At 32.9% G+C, this 15,765-nt stretch overlaps 3 protein-coding genes and 1 non-coding gene across 5 annotated transcripts; 2 read left to right on the forward strand and 2 right to left on the reverse strand.

Annotated features, from left to right (window-relative positions):
- Positions 1-506: 506 nt before the first annotated feature.
- LOC125862246 (RING-box protein 1a) lies at positions 507-4,585 on the forward strand. The gene is made up of 5 exons (XM_049542279.1): positions 507-692; positions 1,542-1,592; positions 1,716-1,775; positions 4,125-4,196; positions 4,286-4,585. Exons 1-5 carry the CDS (start codon positions 563-565, stop codon positions 4,321-4,323), a joined length of 351 nt encoding a protein of 116 aa, XP_049398236.1. The 5' UTR covers positions 507-562; the 3' UTR covers positions 4,324-4,585.
- A 1,326-nt stretch (positions 4,586-5,911) lies between these two features.
- On the reverse strand, positions 5,912-5,993 carry TRNAS-GCU (transfer RNA serine (anticodon GCU)). The gene has a single exon. It is a non-coding gene; the product is annotated as a tRNA-Ser (tRNA).
- A 1,509-nt stretch (positions 5,994-7,502) lies between these two features.
- On the forward strand, positions 7,503-9,500 carry LOC125862242 (protein LURP-one-related 6). 2 transcript variants are annotated; one of them, XM_049542273.1, is made up of 3 exons: positions 7,503-7,740; positions 8,389-8,634; positions 9,202-9,500. In XM_049542273.1, the coding sequence occupies exons 1-3, from the start codon at positions 7,522-7,524 to the stop codon at positions 9,352-9,354; spliced, it is 618 nt and encodes a 205-aa protein (XP_049398230.1). In that variant the 5' UTR covers positions 7,503-7,521; the 3' UTR covers positions 9,355-9,500. The 2 variants fall into 2 exon arrangements, with proteins under 2 accessions (XP_049398230.1, XP_049398232.1); XM_049542275.1 differs by having other exon boundaries at positions 9,211-9,489.
- Positions 9,501-10,145: 645 nt separating this feature from the next.
- LOC125862241 (proteasome subunit alpha type-6) lies at positions 10,146-14,683 on the reverse strand. The gene is made up of 9 exons (XM_049542272.1): positions 14,475-14,683; positions 14,224-14,318; positions 13,426-13,507; positions 12,868-12,964; positions 12,436-12,494; positions 12,224-12,306; positions 11,347-11,442; positions 10,806-10,865; positions 10,146-10,457 (listed from the first exon to the last, which is right to left on the reverse strand). The coding sequence occupies exons 1-9, from the start codon at positions 14,548-14,550 to the stop codon at positions 10,365-10,367; spliced, it is 741 nt and encodes a 246-aa protein (XP_049398229.1). The 5' UTR covers positions 14,551-14,683; the 3' UTR covers positions 10,146-10,364.
- Positions 14,684-15,765: the final 1,082 nt, after the last annotated feature.

A 15,765-nucleotide genomic window follows, 5' to 3' on the forward strand; every position in this document is an offset into this window, starting at 1 on the left:
TAAGTGAAATTTCAAAAAAGTAAAGTATACGCAATTACGCAAACTTTACCCTTATCTTGTGAGATATAAAAACTGTTTTATTTCCAATAAATCCTCAGCTTAAAACAACAGATATCTTAAGATATTAGATGGGCTAATATATCATGTGGAAAAACAGAAGAAGGAAGATATCACTTTGGTCAATATTTAGACTCGTGTCAATATTATAGCATGTTTGACCAAGTTGTTGAAAGACCAAAAGTGTTTATTATATTTTTCTTACAAAAATGATTATTTCAAAGGCGAGCATTACTTTTAGTCATCTCTCCGTTGATTAACGAGTATTAATATTTTTGATCGAGCGGTCAAATGTATACCTTTCCGAAAAAGTAGCATCTTTGTGGGAGACATTCACATATTGATTGGACAACGCCCTATTCAAACGGGCTTCAGTTAAGCCCAATTCATACCAGGCCCATTAATTTCTCTTTACTTAAATCTCTCAACTTACGAATTTTTTCAGCTATACGCACAACCCCATAATTTTGAAAAATTCGTGAACTCTTCGAAGCTTAAAAATTCAATGGCGTCACCGGATACCGACGTGCCGATGGTTCCCGCCGGCGAGAGTTCAACCGGAGCTGGAACGTCTAACAAAAAGCCGAAGCGATTTGAGATCAAAAAGTGGAACGCTGTTTCTCTCTGGGCTTGGGGTGAATTTCTAACCCTAATTAATTCCATCGTATTTTTTATACGTATTTTTTTATGTATATTTAACGATTTTGTGCTGTATTTATAATACCGGAATCCAGTGATCTATTTAGATTTTAAACCAGTGATTGCGAAGTACTATTGCTAGTTTTTGCTGATGATGTTGTGAACTTAGTGTAAATATATGTTTAGGAATTTTCAAGTTTAAACTATATGTACTTTTTTCGAGGCAAAGGTAGTGAATATGCCTATGCTCGCTGCTGAAAAATTGGATGTATGATGGATGCTTGTAAGGTTTTTGATTCGTAAACAGCAGCTCTATGTATATTGGCTTACATGAAATTAGCGGTGAATGTTAGTCCAAAAATATGAAGTTAGTAATGTACTAATGGTATTGTTGTTTTGTTACCTGAGCTTGTAGTTGATATCCGTGAATCGGAATTAGAAAAGAATATTGACTGGAAGATGCTTACAGCAATTTGAAGTTATTTGTAACTTCTTTTAGTAGGTGTTTTGATAATAGATGTTCTGTTTACAGACGATTTACCATCTATCTTTAAGTTTGAGTGTGTTCAATGTACTGTTCTCCTTGTAGTACTTATTGTTACCTCTACAAATAAAAATTGTACATCTTATGTTACTATTTCCGGTTCACATTCAAATATATTATAAATGTAAGAGCAATTATGTACTTCCATGATTTTGTGTTGCATATAATATGCAATTATTGTATTTATTTGTTTTGTTTTGTGTGAATTTAATTTTATTCAACATGCACATTGTCTGAATTGCATTGGGGTGATCTTTCTTATTCTTTAATCAATCTTGTGAATTGTGATTTCTGGTTGCAGATATTGTGGTAGATAATTGTGCCATCTGTAGGAATCACATCATGGATCTGTGTGAGTTTTGGCTCTCTTTTCACTACTGTTTAATTATTGTTTCCTGTTCTTTGGTATGATATCATCATGAAATCTTTTATCTTCTTAATAGTTGATTTAAGTTTTATGCTAATATTTGATTAGGTATCGAGTGTCAAGCTAATCAAGCTAGCGCAACAAGTGAGGAATGCACAGTTGCTTGGGGTATGTAGCTCTTGTTATGTGCGAGAATATCGATTTAACATTTTAGTTTGTTAATTTGCGTGACTTTTATGCTTTTTATAAAATTAATTTGCATAGTAATAAACTTTTATCAACTCTTTGCTGCATGTTATGTGTATTACTATTTGACACCTTAGATTTTGTCTAGACAAAAACTACTTGATTCTGCTCAATTTGTTGAGATAATAAGAAAGATGTATTCGTGTCAATAGCCATACAGTTATTATCAAGTGTTTGATTCAGTGCTATGAAAAGTAGATTTCCCTTATTCCTAGTGTTTAGGCGTTTTGTTGTACCTTACTATCTTGGACAGTATTGGAGTAGATGATTAGTGTTTGTTTGCATGTTGTTAATTGTGTGATGAAGGGTGTTTGGTGTATAGTTTTGATGGGTGAAAGTTTTTAGGATAAGAGTTCGTATATTAATACAAGGAAAATCTGAAAATTAGATTAAATTAACCATTTAGTGAATTCAGGCTTTCCTAGTATAAAATGGTTCCTTTATGTTTATTTAGGGGATAAAGCCTGTAATTTTCAAAGAGAGGAATATTTTGGATGGACCAAAGCCTAAACAAGAGATTGCCACACACAAGAAGTTAGTGTCATGTTGAGATCATTTGCTTTGTTTTTTGTTTTCTGGCATTTACAATTTTGACTTGACTATCATGGTTGTTCTAATGAAAAGATTATTTGTTTATTTTTATATTCTGTCACACACAGAAGTTGCGATGATTTTACCTTTTATTTCTCCTCATCTTCTCTCTTTTGTCTTGTCCTCGTGCTTCCTTTTTTTTCCTGGTGCAACTGGAAGATCATTTGTTGTTCTGCTGTAGTGAGTTCAGAATATTATATGACTAGTATCTTATATCTCCTCCCACTGTATCTTGCCCTTATGATCTATCAACCAACAGAATGACCCACAGTCCCGCTCCTATGCATTGCAAATCCTCCTTTTTAACCATGAAACTAAATGATTAGAAAAATACCAGTATCAGTATATTACTAAAGTATGGATGAAGTAGGAAGTCATGTAGTTACTAGGGAAAAAAATGAAGAAAGCTCCTTTTTTTATTCTGAGAAAAGAATTTTTTTTTGTTTTGTTTTGTTTTGTTTTAACAGTTTTTGTTGCCTGGAGTGTACTTTCTTTTGATGCTTGGAATAATAATGAAAACGTTCTGTTTCTTTTTTTGATCCTCAAAACAAAACAAAAAACCTTTTCTGGTCACGCTTTTGAGAAAACCCCTCTTTCTTTTTTGAGAATATTGCTTTCCTCGGATTTTGTTATTGGGGAGGGTCGTGGTTGAAGGTTGCTGAAGAAATAGATAACTCGGAGCCATTCCATTGTGTAAGAACTACCGTAATACTGAGTTGGGACTTTTCTGGAGCATAGGATTACAAGCTTGAGAAATTGTTCTTTCCATTCTTGAAATGAGAGTGCTCTTCGTATGAGTATGGTGTTTTCACTGTGCTGTATTTTCTAATTTAAGTCAAAGTGATTGTGTCTGTTTTAAATGGGATTTTACTCGTCATTTATCACCATATGGTATGAAAATAACCTCCCTCCTGCAATTTGGTCAAAATTGAAATTGTAGTAGCTCGAGATATGCAAGTCATGTGTTGATGGTATTAACCTTTACATCATTCAGCCGGTCATCCACTTATATGTTTCCATGTTAACAACCATGTTAAACTTTCCCTTGAGTTTCGGCGACTTACTAGATATAATTGTAGTAAAAAAAACCAAAATATTAATTCTGCAATTAAATTATTGTGTTATAGTGAAGTCTGGTGGCTGGAATGTCTACTATAATTGTGTTATAGTGCTGCTACTGTTTGTAGAATAAGATGCTAATCAATAGAGGTGCAAACTGATAAGGCATTAGTCACAAAAAGGTAGAATGATCTTCGGAATTCAGATCATGCCTCTCCCTTAAGGCTTTCGTTGTAGCTAGTGTTAAGTTTATATTGCGGTGAATGTACATTGGATTTGCTCCAGCTCTTGTGCACATATCTTTGGATCATTGACAATTGGTACTTGTCATTACATGAGTTTGTTTATTTCCCTTCTAAGCTGGTATAAGATTTGTGCCTATAAAAATTGTGGCATCCTTCCTCAAGAATCTGGAAGATAACAAATAAGATACTCTTGACAAGGTACAGAGTGTCAAATATTCCTCTGTGAAGAATTTACATTTTCTATTAACTGTATGAAATTAATGTTGGCGTAAACGTTACTCTACACTCACTAAACCTGTTTACGCCATTTTGGATATGGATTGCAATCTGCTATTGGAAGATCATTTTTCTTTGCCATATCTGTTGATCATTGCAGGTGTTTGCAACCATGCATTCCACTTCCATTGCATTAGTAGGTGGCTCAAAACTCGTCAAGTGTGTCCACTTGGTAAGTTGTATATATATTGCTGTCTCTGCATACGTAACCTGTCATTGTATGTTACCTGCTAATCAAGTATAACGCGCTTTTTCTTTCAGATAACAGCGAGTGGGAGTTTCAGAAGTACGGTCACTAGAATTTACTGTTGGTGTACAGTGAATGGGAGGAGCTTCGGAACTATGGTCACTACAGTTTTTCTGTCATCGACATTGAAAAGAACAATTCTGCTGCCTTATGTTCCTTTCGTTTTTGCTCTGCAAATATCCAAAGCAATGACTCGAACTATGTTTTTAATTGTCGCATGTCTGTTTTAGGTTGCCTCAAAAGAATGAAATGTGATTGGAGATTAACCATATCTTATTCGTAATCATATTTGGAAATCACATATTTTCTTTGTTCTTCGGTGTTCATTACTATTTGTTGCTCTATTTGTTTTGTATCATGTTTTTTTGCCGTCTTATTTTCGTATAGTTGTTCTTCAAACTCTTCTTTTCTTGTGAGCCAAGGGTCTATTGGTAACAACCTCTAAGGTTGATTATTCATGATCTTAAATTTTGACTCCGCCTCTAGAAAAACACTTGCGAAATAGGCTTTCTTTTTAGGGGTAGCAACTTCATTTTTTGAAGATGGCTATAAAGGTCATGTACTTAACAGATAGCTAGAGGTTTTATAAATACAATCTTCTTTGCCTCCTGGGATATTGATTATCGAACATCAAACCTATTCGATTGTTTATAAAAGAATAATATGTATATAATTTATTATGTATCAAATTATAATATTCATTGGTTCATAAAAATAAACATGAAAGTAATCAAAGTATCGAGAACAAAGATATGTCGATAAAAAGAATCTTGATGAACTCATTCTGCAACCTCAAACTCAAAAAGAATGGAATTCAGGGACAAGACGGTCATAATAAAGTTTACAAGTTATTTTATGATGTAATTGTCTAATTGAAGATAAAAAGGGAAGATTTCGTGAGACTATTAGGCAAACGAATCGATCATTCATGACGTCCTACCAATGCTTCTACCCCTCCATCAAGGAAGAACCAACAACAACATATCCAGTGTAATCCCACTATATGGAGTTTGTGGAGGATAGGTTGTATGCAAACCTTACGACTTTCGAAAAGGTAGATAGACCAACATCTCACAAGATGGGTTACCACAACCTTAGAGCGTACGCAAATCTTATTTTACCACTCAGCTCGGAGGAACCAAAAAAATCAAAAAACTTTAAAGGTAGATAGAGAGAGTCTATAACCAAAAAGCAAAAAACTTTAAAGGTAGAGAGAGAGATCTATTTTCGATAGACCCTCGAAAGAACCAAAAGCCAAAAAAAAAGAGGGAAATGTCGCCAAAGAGATTTCGTGAGATTCTATTAGGCCAACGAGTCGATCATTCATGACGTCCTACCAACACTTCTACTCCTCCAACGAGGAAGAACCAACAATAACATATCCACTGTAACCCCGTAAGGTTGAGCTTCTGGAGGGTAGACTGTACACAAATCTTACCACTTCCTAAGAGGTAGATAGACCAACATCTCACAAGGTGGGTTATCACTTATCACGACCTTAGAGCATACACAAATCTTACTTTACTACTCAGTTCGGAAGAACAAAAAAAAAAAAAAATTTAAAGGTAGATAGAGAGAGTCTATTTCCAATAGACCCTCAGCTCGAAAGAATCGAAAACCAAAAACCAAAATAAAGACAACGTCGCCTGAGAGATTCGAACTCTCGCGGGGAAACCCCATGTACTTAGCAGGCACACGCCTTAACCACTCGGCCAAAGCGACACTTGATGATATTTATCAAATATTTTAGTATATAACCAATATATACCCAAAAATAAAAAAATGGAAAGTTCTAGGAAAGATTTTCCAATAATCAAAGAATTTAGAAATTAGAAGAATATTTTTCCACTAATGATAATTAGCGCACATATGGTTATTATTAATATTATTATAATCAAAAACAAATTCAAGAGTCAGAGTGGATACGAAATGAGTTTGACTCTTTCATATTCATACACTATAAATATTTTTATTGCATATATTTATATAACTTTAGGCGAATATAATGAATTCAACTGAACAATAAAGCTATTAAATTTATGTTTTATTTATTTAAAAAAATAAAAAAGAGAACAATTATAGCAAATAACTTCAATTCAAAGTCATAAAGATTCTACTACCCACAAAAGTCTACCCCTATTGAAGAAATGTCATACACACAAGCTATAAAGAAAACATATAGAGGGTCTATTTTCAATTTGAGAATATTCCCCCATACAAATAATTAGCAATTAGGCAACCAAACTTCAAAAGGTTCAAGTACCCTTTATTGAATTGCTTGTAAAAGTCATTTCATTATATTTAAACTACTATTATAAGGTTAACATAGAAAAAAGAAAACATACCCTTTTTGAAATATTGCTTGTTAAGCACATTCAATTATTAGTAATATGAGAAGGTTAAATTTGAAAAGTAAAATATATATACCTTTTTTGAATTGATTATGAAGGACATTCAATTAATTAAACTAATTGACATGCTGACTTGTTTGGTTCATTTTTTTTATTTGGTTTATCACCCAGTGATCAGTGTTCATATTGGGGCCTATATGATTAAATTTAGATTTAATTTTGTATTGGACGATAAAGCGCTCTCTAAACATTAAATACGGCCTTGTATCTAGCAAGATTCGAGTCTAAAATATTTGATTAAGGATATGCAAGACTTGTTTGATTCATGTACTAGTTATTTTAGATATGTGATTAATAATAAAGAAATTGTTACTTGGTGATTATTAATGAATGGATATATATTGTTTTACATAATTACTTACTCTAAGTGCATTATATTCTTCTCTTTAAATAGTTTGATCCTTGCATATTGCCAATATACATGCATATACTTGTTTCGTACTATTTTATTTCGCATAAAATAATACATAAATTTTTATACGAACTTAAAAGTGAATATTAATTGACGATCCCGCCAATTACCAAATGTTGCATTAAATAATTATACAATCGCTAAATAGAATTAGTGATAGATTTTAACGTTTAGCTACAAAATTTATCCCTCGCGACTTCTTGTTCTTTTAGTAGTGTAAGGTACAAGCAATACAAACTTTCAAACTCCATGTTATAGTCAAGAAGATTCTTGAAGTTGATACAATAAGTCAATCAAGACTCTACCAAACTTTGATTATTTTTTTTTCAATAATCACTCTCTACATATTATAACCTATAAATACACATACTATATCAATTTTGTTGTCAAAAACAACCACAATCACCTCAAAAAAAAAGTCTCCAAAATGGCTGTTGTTGTTAGTAAGGTATTTTGTTCAAATTCTGAGGTTGTTCTTGTAGTAAGAAGTCGTCCACATGTTGTAAATGGTGGTGGATTTATAGTCACAAATAATTGTACACAAAATGTTGTTTTCAAAGTTGATGGATGTGGAATTCTTGGTAAAAAAGATCAAGTTATTCTAAGAGATAGTGATGGACATGATTTGCTTCTTATTAGGAAAAAGGTAATATTTGTTATTATTAGTACATGCATTAATTATCATGCATGTTTTCACCAGTTTTTCTTGAGTCGAGGGTCTACTGAAAACAATATTTCCACCTTATAAGCAAGATAAGGTCTATGTACATATACTCTACCCTTTTCAGACTTTACTTTGTGGGATTTACCGGTTATGTTGTCATTATTGTTGTATGCATGTTTTCACTTATGTGATATATTCCTTCCCCCCTCCCCCTCTCCCCCCTCAAATTATTTACTTATATATATACACATGCATGCATACATATAACCTTATTTTCTAGGAGACTAGTCTCACTTTTTATGAACCTATGGACAATAAACACGTGTATAGTTATTTTTTAGATGATCTTTCTTATTTTCCATAAGACTAATCTATTATTATTTTTTAATGACATGTCTTATTTTTTATAAGACTAATCTCACTTTTCATGGATATACGTACGTCGTACATATAGTTATTTTCTCAACCTGATAGCATAAAAGATCTATTGTATGGTAAGTTTCTAGAAGTTAAACTGATCATATAGGAAAAAGGTCTACAACGTATATTCATATGATAAATTATCTTATTTTAAGTAAATTGACTCTAAATCTCGAATTCGCGATGGATTCATACCTTTCAATTTTTCAGGGAGGAGTAATTGAAGCACTAAGCATGCAAAAGAAATGGAAGGGGTATAGTAAAGATTTTGAAGGTTCTGAAAAGTTGGTATTTTGCTTGAAAGAGCCCAATAATTCTTGTTTCTTCAAGAAAATGCCAATCAAGATTTCAATTGAATCAAATGACTACAAAAATCACAAGAATTTTCAAATTGCTGGTTTTTTCCCTGATAGAGCTTGTAGCATTATTGACTCCAATGGCAATGTAGTTGCAAAGGTAAATAATTAATTTCATTTTGAATGGTGACATGTTTTTCGTATAAAGTATATTTTTGCTTTTTAAGACGTTCTTTCAAGAACTTTAAGGGTGTTATCGAAAACAATCTCTCTATCTCTTTCAAGATAGAGATAAGGTCCCAATGGGTATATGATCTATTATTGGTTCTTTCAAGAACTTGGAAAAACAAACATAAAAGTGAGAAAAATCGTTACACTAACAATAATATATTATCTTTTGCACTGTTCGATTGCTTAAAGATATCTACTGATAAACTTTTTTTAAATATGTAGTTTGCAATCTTGAAAATAAGATATGTCACCTTGTATAAGATAAAAATTACTTGATGATATAAAAAATCCTTATACTCATGGACGGAACTAGAGAGGAGGAAGGAAATTCATGAGTCGAACCCCTCTATCAAAAACTCACATTATGTATAACAAATGATGAACTCCCTTGGTATGAGAATCATGTTATCGCTGGCCACTCCTTAGACGGTAGTGTATATAACTTAAACTAATAAGGTATATTATATCCTTTTATAAATAGTAAAAATAATTATAGTCTATGCAGGTTGGAGCTAGGAAAGAGTTACAACAAGTGATGCCAAACAAAGATGTGTACACATTGACTATTAAGGCAGGAATAGATCAAGCCTTTGTTGTTGGAGTGATTGCAATTCTTGATTACATATATGAAGGATCTACAAGATGCTAATTAATTAATCTTTTTTTCTCTATGTGTAGTGGCAAATAAGAAAATGGTCACCACTTATTAATTATTCCTAAAGTTATATGAAAGATTCTTGTCATAATCAACTTCATCATTTAGAATTGATGAGAATATTGTTTCATTACAATCTTTAAATTACTTTATGTATTCAATTACGTACGTACTTTTGTATTCAATGAAAATGAGTGTTTATCTATGTATTTTTTATGTTTTTGGCTAGCCCCTTTCGCCTATGTTGTCTCAATCTTGGATAGAGTCCATTACCCATCTTTCTTTGTTTGAATGAGACTATCTGATGTCCTTTCATCTCAAACTGAATGTAATAAGAGTGCTAAAAGAGATGAATATAACCTCTAGTTGCCACAATATAGAAGTTCATTAATTCAACAAAATCGAGAAATTCATTTAGCAAGTATAAATAATTTATTCAGAACCCGATGAACAAAAAGATGCATCGGCTAGTGTAAGAACATAAAATTGCATATTTTTACAAAATAAATTTATACAGATATAAAACATGTGAAACACTCGGCAAACAACATACCAAATATAATCTCACAAATAGAGTTATAGAGTCTAGAGTGTATATGCATATCTCATCCCTACCTTGGGAGGTAGAGAAATTGTTTCTGATAAGACCCTCAACTCAAAGAAAAGCACATCAAAAAGGAAATAATGAAAGTGAAGAAATCATCGTAAAATACTATAGAAAGCATGACATAGCAATTTAGAGGGGAAAAAAAAGGGACAATAACTATAATAAAATAGTATGATAATCAAAGTACAAAAGACCATAGATAGATAGATAGTAATTGAAGGATTCAAACATTTTGCTAAAACTAAGATCCCAAGAAATGTTACATTTGACAAATAGAAACTCATTATCAGCATATGTAGAAGGATTGATAGCAACTAACAATCAAATGGGATCTTTTGTAAGTCTTGATAGCAAAGCATACATTTCTAACTGAAAACAGACTGTATCATGTGGCTAATCAGTCACGCTCACTGATGGCTGTTAAATGCTCGTCGATTTCCTCAGTAGTTAACACTCTAAAGACGGGATCTTCTTTCCTCACAACACCAACCTGCCAAAGACCAGAAGACATTATGAGACGAAGCAGGGAAATGATTGCACTACAATCCCACCTAAGACGATAAAGGTCAACCCAATTGTGTGATAAAGGTCTCATCTCTATCTTGTGGTTGTGGGGTGGTAACATTCCCAGGTGCAACTCAAGTATTTCATAAAGTAATCAATCCCCAAACAAGAAAAAGAAATGACTCCTTTGAAGAAAAACCACGGAATAGCAAAAATCACTGCGCTCCCCCTCCTCTCCTTTTCCTCTTCCACTCGAGAGGTGATCAACATAGGTAATAATAAAGTAATAACTGCAATAACCAATGGCGGATAATATGTGGAAAGAACAAATTACCTCAATTTCACTGGCCTTGAAATCCTCTTGCAGAACAGATTGAAGAGCAGAAATAGTGGTCTGCAGAACAACAAATAATGTATCAGCAACAGTAAAGTGCATCCTCTGAACTTCAAAAACCTCATACACACAGAATTCTAAAAAGTACATGAACACAATATTCTGAAAACTTGACAAATAAAATTGTGCTCGATCACAATCAAATGTAGAGCTTGTACAATTTATTTCAAACATCTGCAAAACTGTAAGCACTAGCCAAATTAAGAGTTCTAAGGCTTCAACAAAAAATCCATTTACCTGTGCTGGTAAATGATAGAGAAAGCCGCTTCCATATTTTATTAGGAGGTTATATCAACTTTAAAATCTTAAATTTAACAATAACAAGTCTCAAGTTCTATTTTTTAATCAAAATTTCCGTAGTCAATTACACAATAAGATGATAAATTGTGTAGTCTTTTGCTAGAATATACAGTGACGAACAGAACAACAGAAAGATAATAAAAGCCTTAAACCACATCTGTGTACACCCTTCCCTTTTTACCTGAACAGTTTCCTCATAGGAGAAAGCAGGGTTATTTTTCATTTTCTTCTCCAAAAAGTTAATTGCCTCTTGCTCTTTAGATCCAGCACTTGTAGCCTGCAACCAAGGTCAATAAATGTAATACCGTCATAAACAAGAAGAAAAGCCTTCAAAGTATCAATACTTCCAAAGAAACTCAAAACGAGACTTAAAAGCCCTCAATGTCCTCTCGTACACTGTAAATATAAGATATTATGGAAGCATATCCAAAGGAAGCGATCACCGTTTGCTAGTAATTACTGGATACAACATGGTATTCATACGTCTGGGTCTTATAAGGTCAGTGTAAGCACCGATTAAATATTAAAAAAGCAAAGCAGGGAATCATGAAGTCTAGCATCTACCTTTCAACTCATCCAGAAATCTTCTCATGTGCATGCTTCAATTCATATTGAAAAAGATGGGTGATAATAGTAAAATATCATCAATTTCCTTACAAAATCTAAATCAGGTTTTCAGATCCAAAGTAAAATCATCCTTTGAATTACAGGATTTTACATACTTTTAAATAGAATGAATTATAGTAGGATTTTTTCGGATTAGAATTTTAATGTGCCACTTGAACCATCAATGGGTTCAAACCACCTGGTTGGTTTATGTTCTGTGTACAACTAAGCTACAAAGTGGTGCTAGAACATGATTGAAGACAGTGGGACAATAGGGTTAGAAAAGATTTGATGTAGCTCGAGGCTATGGTACATTGGTATGAAAAAAGAAAGATGCCACTCAATGTTGTAAATTTGAGAGATATGGGAAGGCAATCACCAAATGGCTACCCATAAGCAGGAAAAACTGAATCAGCTTTTATTCAGAAAAGAAAATCAAATTCAACAAATACCTTATGACCAAAAAAATGACCAGCGGGGTCACATTTGAAGAGTTGGGGGCCTTTCTCCTCATCGATGCCCAAAATCATAGCAACTATGCATCAAAGAAGAGACAAAAGAAGAATGAATAAAAATGTAGACGCAGAAATGCATTCCCCTCTTTCCTCACCAACAAAAAAAAGTGGGAGAGGCTTCACAAGAATCAAAGGGGCCAGCAACAAACCTACTCCAAGGGGTCTCATATAGGCATGCTGTGTGTACACCTGGGACTTGTCTGCAATCCTGAAAATACATGCTCTACAGATCATTATATAATATCACTGCTAAATTAAAGCTGGATATTCCTCTCGCATATGTACTTTTATCTGTTATGCATTCTAGCTGATGTATTTACATAGTGCCAACTAAAGAGCATTTATAATATTCTCAATCTATTTAACTTGCTTCCTCTAATAAATAACTAAACATTTGATAGCTTCAGAAATTAGAAGTTGATGGAGAGATCATATAAGATATGTGACATATCATAAGCTGCTCCTGCCCTACCAAAAGTTTGCATTTCCTTTTAACCTAGAAAAAGACCATTGAGGATGGCACTCTGCAGTATTAACTGGGCAAGTACATAGAGAAAAATATCATTAAGCAAAGGGAATACCATTTAGACAGTACATCTGCTGGCATTTCATAACCATATTTAAAGCGAAACTCAGCAGCTTCATTTCGAGCTTGTTGAACCAAAGTTCTTGCATCAGCTGAAATTGAGGACAAGTCAAAGCAAATTATGGAATCATAAGCTCTGGAAGGAGCTACGCGTTCCTATTCTCATAGTCACAGATTGAAAGCAATATGATACATAGCTAAATAAATCTAATACAAGATAAGTGAATTATTTTTTTACTCAAAGTTGTCTCTAATTAGTTCATAAAATTAAATCAATAGCCTCAGTTGTGAAGTGTTCTCTATTGGGGCAAAGCAACCATGCTAAAAGAGATTGGCAGGCATCCATACTGGAAAATTGAGAGTGCAAATTTTCACATTTTTGCCACAATATGCATTATCACAAAAAGGAAGATAAATCAACATGTTTACTGTTGCTTGCAGAGAAAAAAGTGGATAGATATATAAAGAATCTTTATTAACTGATAGTTTATCAAAAAAAGATTAAAACCATCATTTGCCATATACTCCTTGAACCCCATAAAAGAGTGCAAACCTGTCATGCCAGTAGCCAATAGTCCAAGATACTTGGTAATTGGGAACAAATGGGATACACTGGTCTGATCCAATAGCTTGTCCTGCTCAGCCAAAATACACAAAACTTCAAACTCCATGTAACTCACAATTTCCAAAATTACGGGTCTACTTTTAGGAACATCAAGTCAACATAAATAGGATATACCAGAACAAACTACAACACTATATGATCAATCTATTCAAAACAATGGTGTCCTTTTCTCACAATTCCCCCAACCTTTGCTATATCAGTAATCATACATCGGGTGGAAAATACAACGATACTATTGATCAACTAAGCTTCAACTTCAAATTAGCTGGGGCTGGTTTCATGAATCCTCTACATCTATTCTTCTTTATTCAAGCCCAATTCACAGGAATAAGTCTTTTGATCCAAATTACGAGCTCTAGAAAACTAGAGGTTCTCTAAATCTCTCACTTTTCTGTACACCGACGTACAAGTTTCTTAACAGAACAAAAACACTAATGATTTACAAATTGCACCAAAAATTGAACTTACAGTGACTTTATTCAGAGCAACAACACAAACAAAGTCAAACAACTAAGATTCAATCCTTTTATAAATCCTCCATATCTATTCTGCTTTATTCAAGCCCATTTCACTGGAATACTAAAAACATTCTCCCTGATCACAAATTAGGAGCTCTAGAACACTAGAGGCTCCCTAAGCCTCTCACTTTCCCTTACAGACCTACAAGCCTCTCAACAGAGCAAAAACACTAATGATTTACAAATTGCACCAAATATCGACACTTACAGGGACTTTCTTCTGAGTAACAACACAAACAGAATCCTTTCCACGGACACCAATAGATGTGATTCCAGCTGCCTTCACAGCCTTAAACGCATATTCTGTTCACACAAAAAAAAAGTAACAAAAAACCTAAAACTTATCACAAATGACACAAAATCAAAAAAAAATACGATTAAACTGGAGAAAATTCACTTATTAGTTCCGAAATTCAAATCGAGTTATAAGAAAAATTAGAAAAAAATGAAAATGCTTACCGACTTGAAAGAGACGACCTTCAGGTGAGAAGATCGTAATGTGACGATCGTATCCGCCTCCACTTCCTCGACTCATTGTTCGATTCTACGGTTTGATTTTCTCAGTTCGATCTGAAAACTTTTGTCGAACTGATTTAGGGTTTTTTTTCAGTATAAGAAATGGTAGATTTCGTGGAGAAGAAGAAGAGGAAGCTTTGTTCCTGAGGTGTCTATTGAAGTTACGAAAATACCCTCTTTAAGTCTTGTTTGTCTAATCGAATATGTATTATACATGTTTTTGTTCATTTATTAGTTAGTTAAGTTGACCATATAATATATCATTTTTTTCGATCATATGTGTCATTCGTCAACCTCAAATAGAAAATGATAGAAGTTTTACGTTTTATTGAGGAGAACGTGTAATTAAAGGAGCATCAATCTCAAATAGAAAATGTTGGGAGTTTACAACTTATTGAGGTGAATGTGTATAATTCAAAAACATGATATATTTGATGTGGTTAACTTAACTATCGAATAGACGAATTAGAGCACCCACACAAAAAAGAATAATTAAAATCGAAAGTGTGTGACTGAAACACTGTATTAGTAGTTGATGTGCTCAATTGACATGTAAATTTGAGTATCTGAATGAAATATCATGACAAGTTTAGCAAATTGTTTGGATAGTTGTTACCAATCATTTCATAATGTATTGTATGTAATATATTACTTTAATAAAAACATCACGTAGATAGATTGTACCATTTGTCGTTGTCACGTAATGTCACACATTAACAATTTGAATGATAAACCTTAAAAAAAAAGAGAGTAAGTTATGAGATAAATATACTATGAAAAGGTACAATAAAGGATAAAACAAGATTATTAAATAATAAGTAAAAATAAAATGAGAAGAAAATATTAAGGTATCGGCGATCACACCAAATTGATTATTACACAACATGAGACTTTTTGTTATTACTTAACGATGAATTTAAACAATAAGATAAAATGAAATTTAAATAACAATCAAAACAAATATAATATTCAAACTAACGATACAATACAATACAACATGTAATGACTAACAATCATCCAAACAAGTTGTAAGAGTCTAACCATATATTAAGTTTTTTCTAAACAAAAAAGGACCAAATTTATCCCTATTATTTTCGAAATTATTTAATATCTATCCTGTGTTTTATGTTTTCAAATAGGCACATGCATAATCATCCATTTAAACTTGGTCTTAGTTGGCAAGTCACAAATAAACATTGTAATTTTAATAGTGTATATCTAGACACTTTAATTT

Source organism: Solanum stenotomum, chromosome 4 (assembly GCF_019186545.1).
Source record: "Solanum stenotomum isolate F172 chromosome 4, ASM1918654v1, whole genome shotgun sequence".
Classification (NCBI taxonomy): domain Eukaryota; kingdom Viridiplantae; phylum Streptophyta; class Magnoliopsida; order Solanales; family Solanaceae; genus Solanum; species Solanum stenotomum.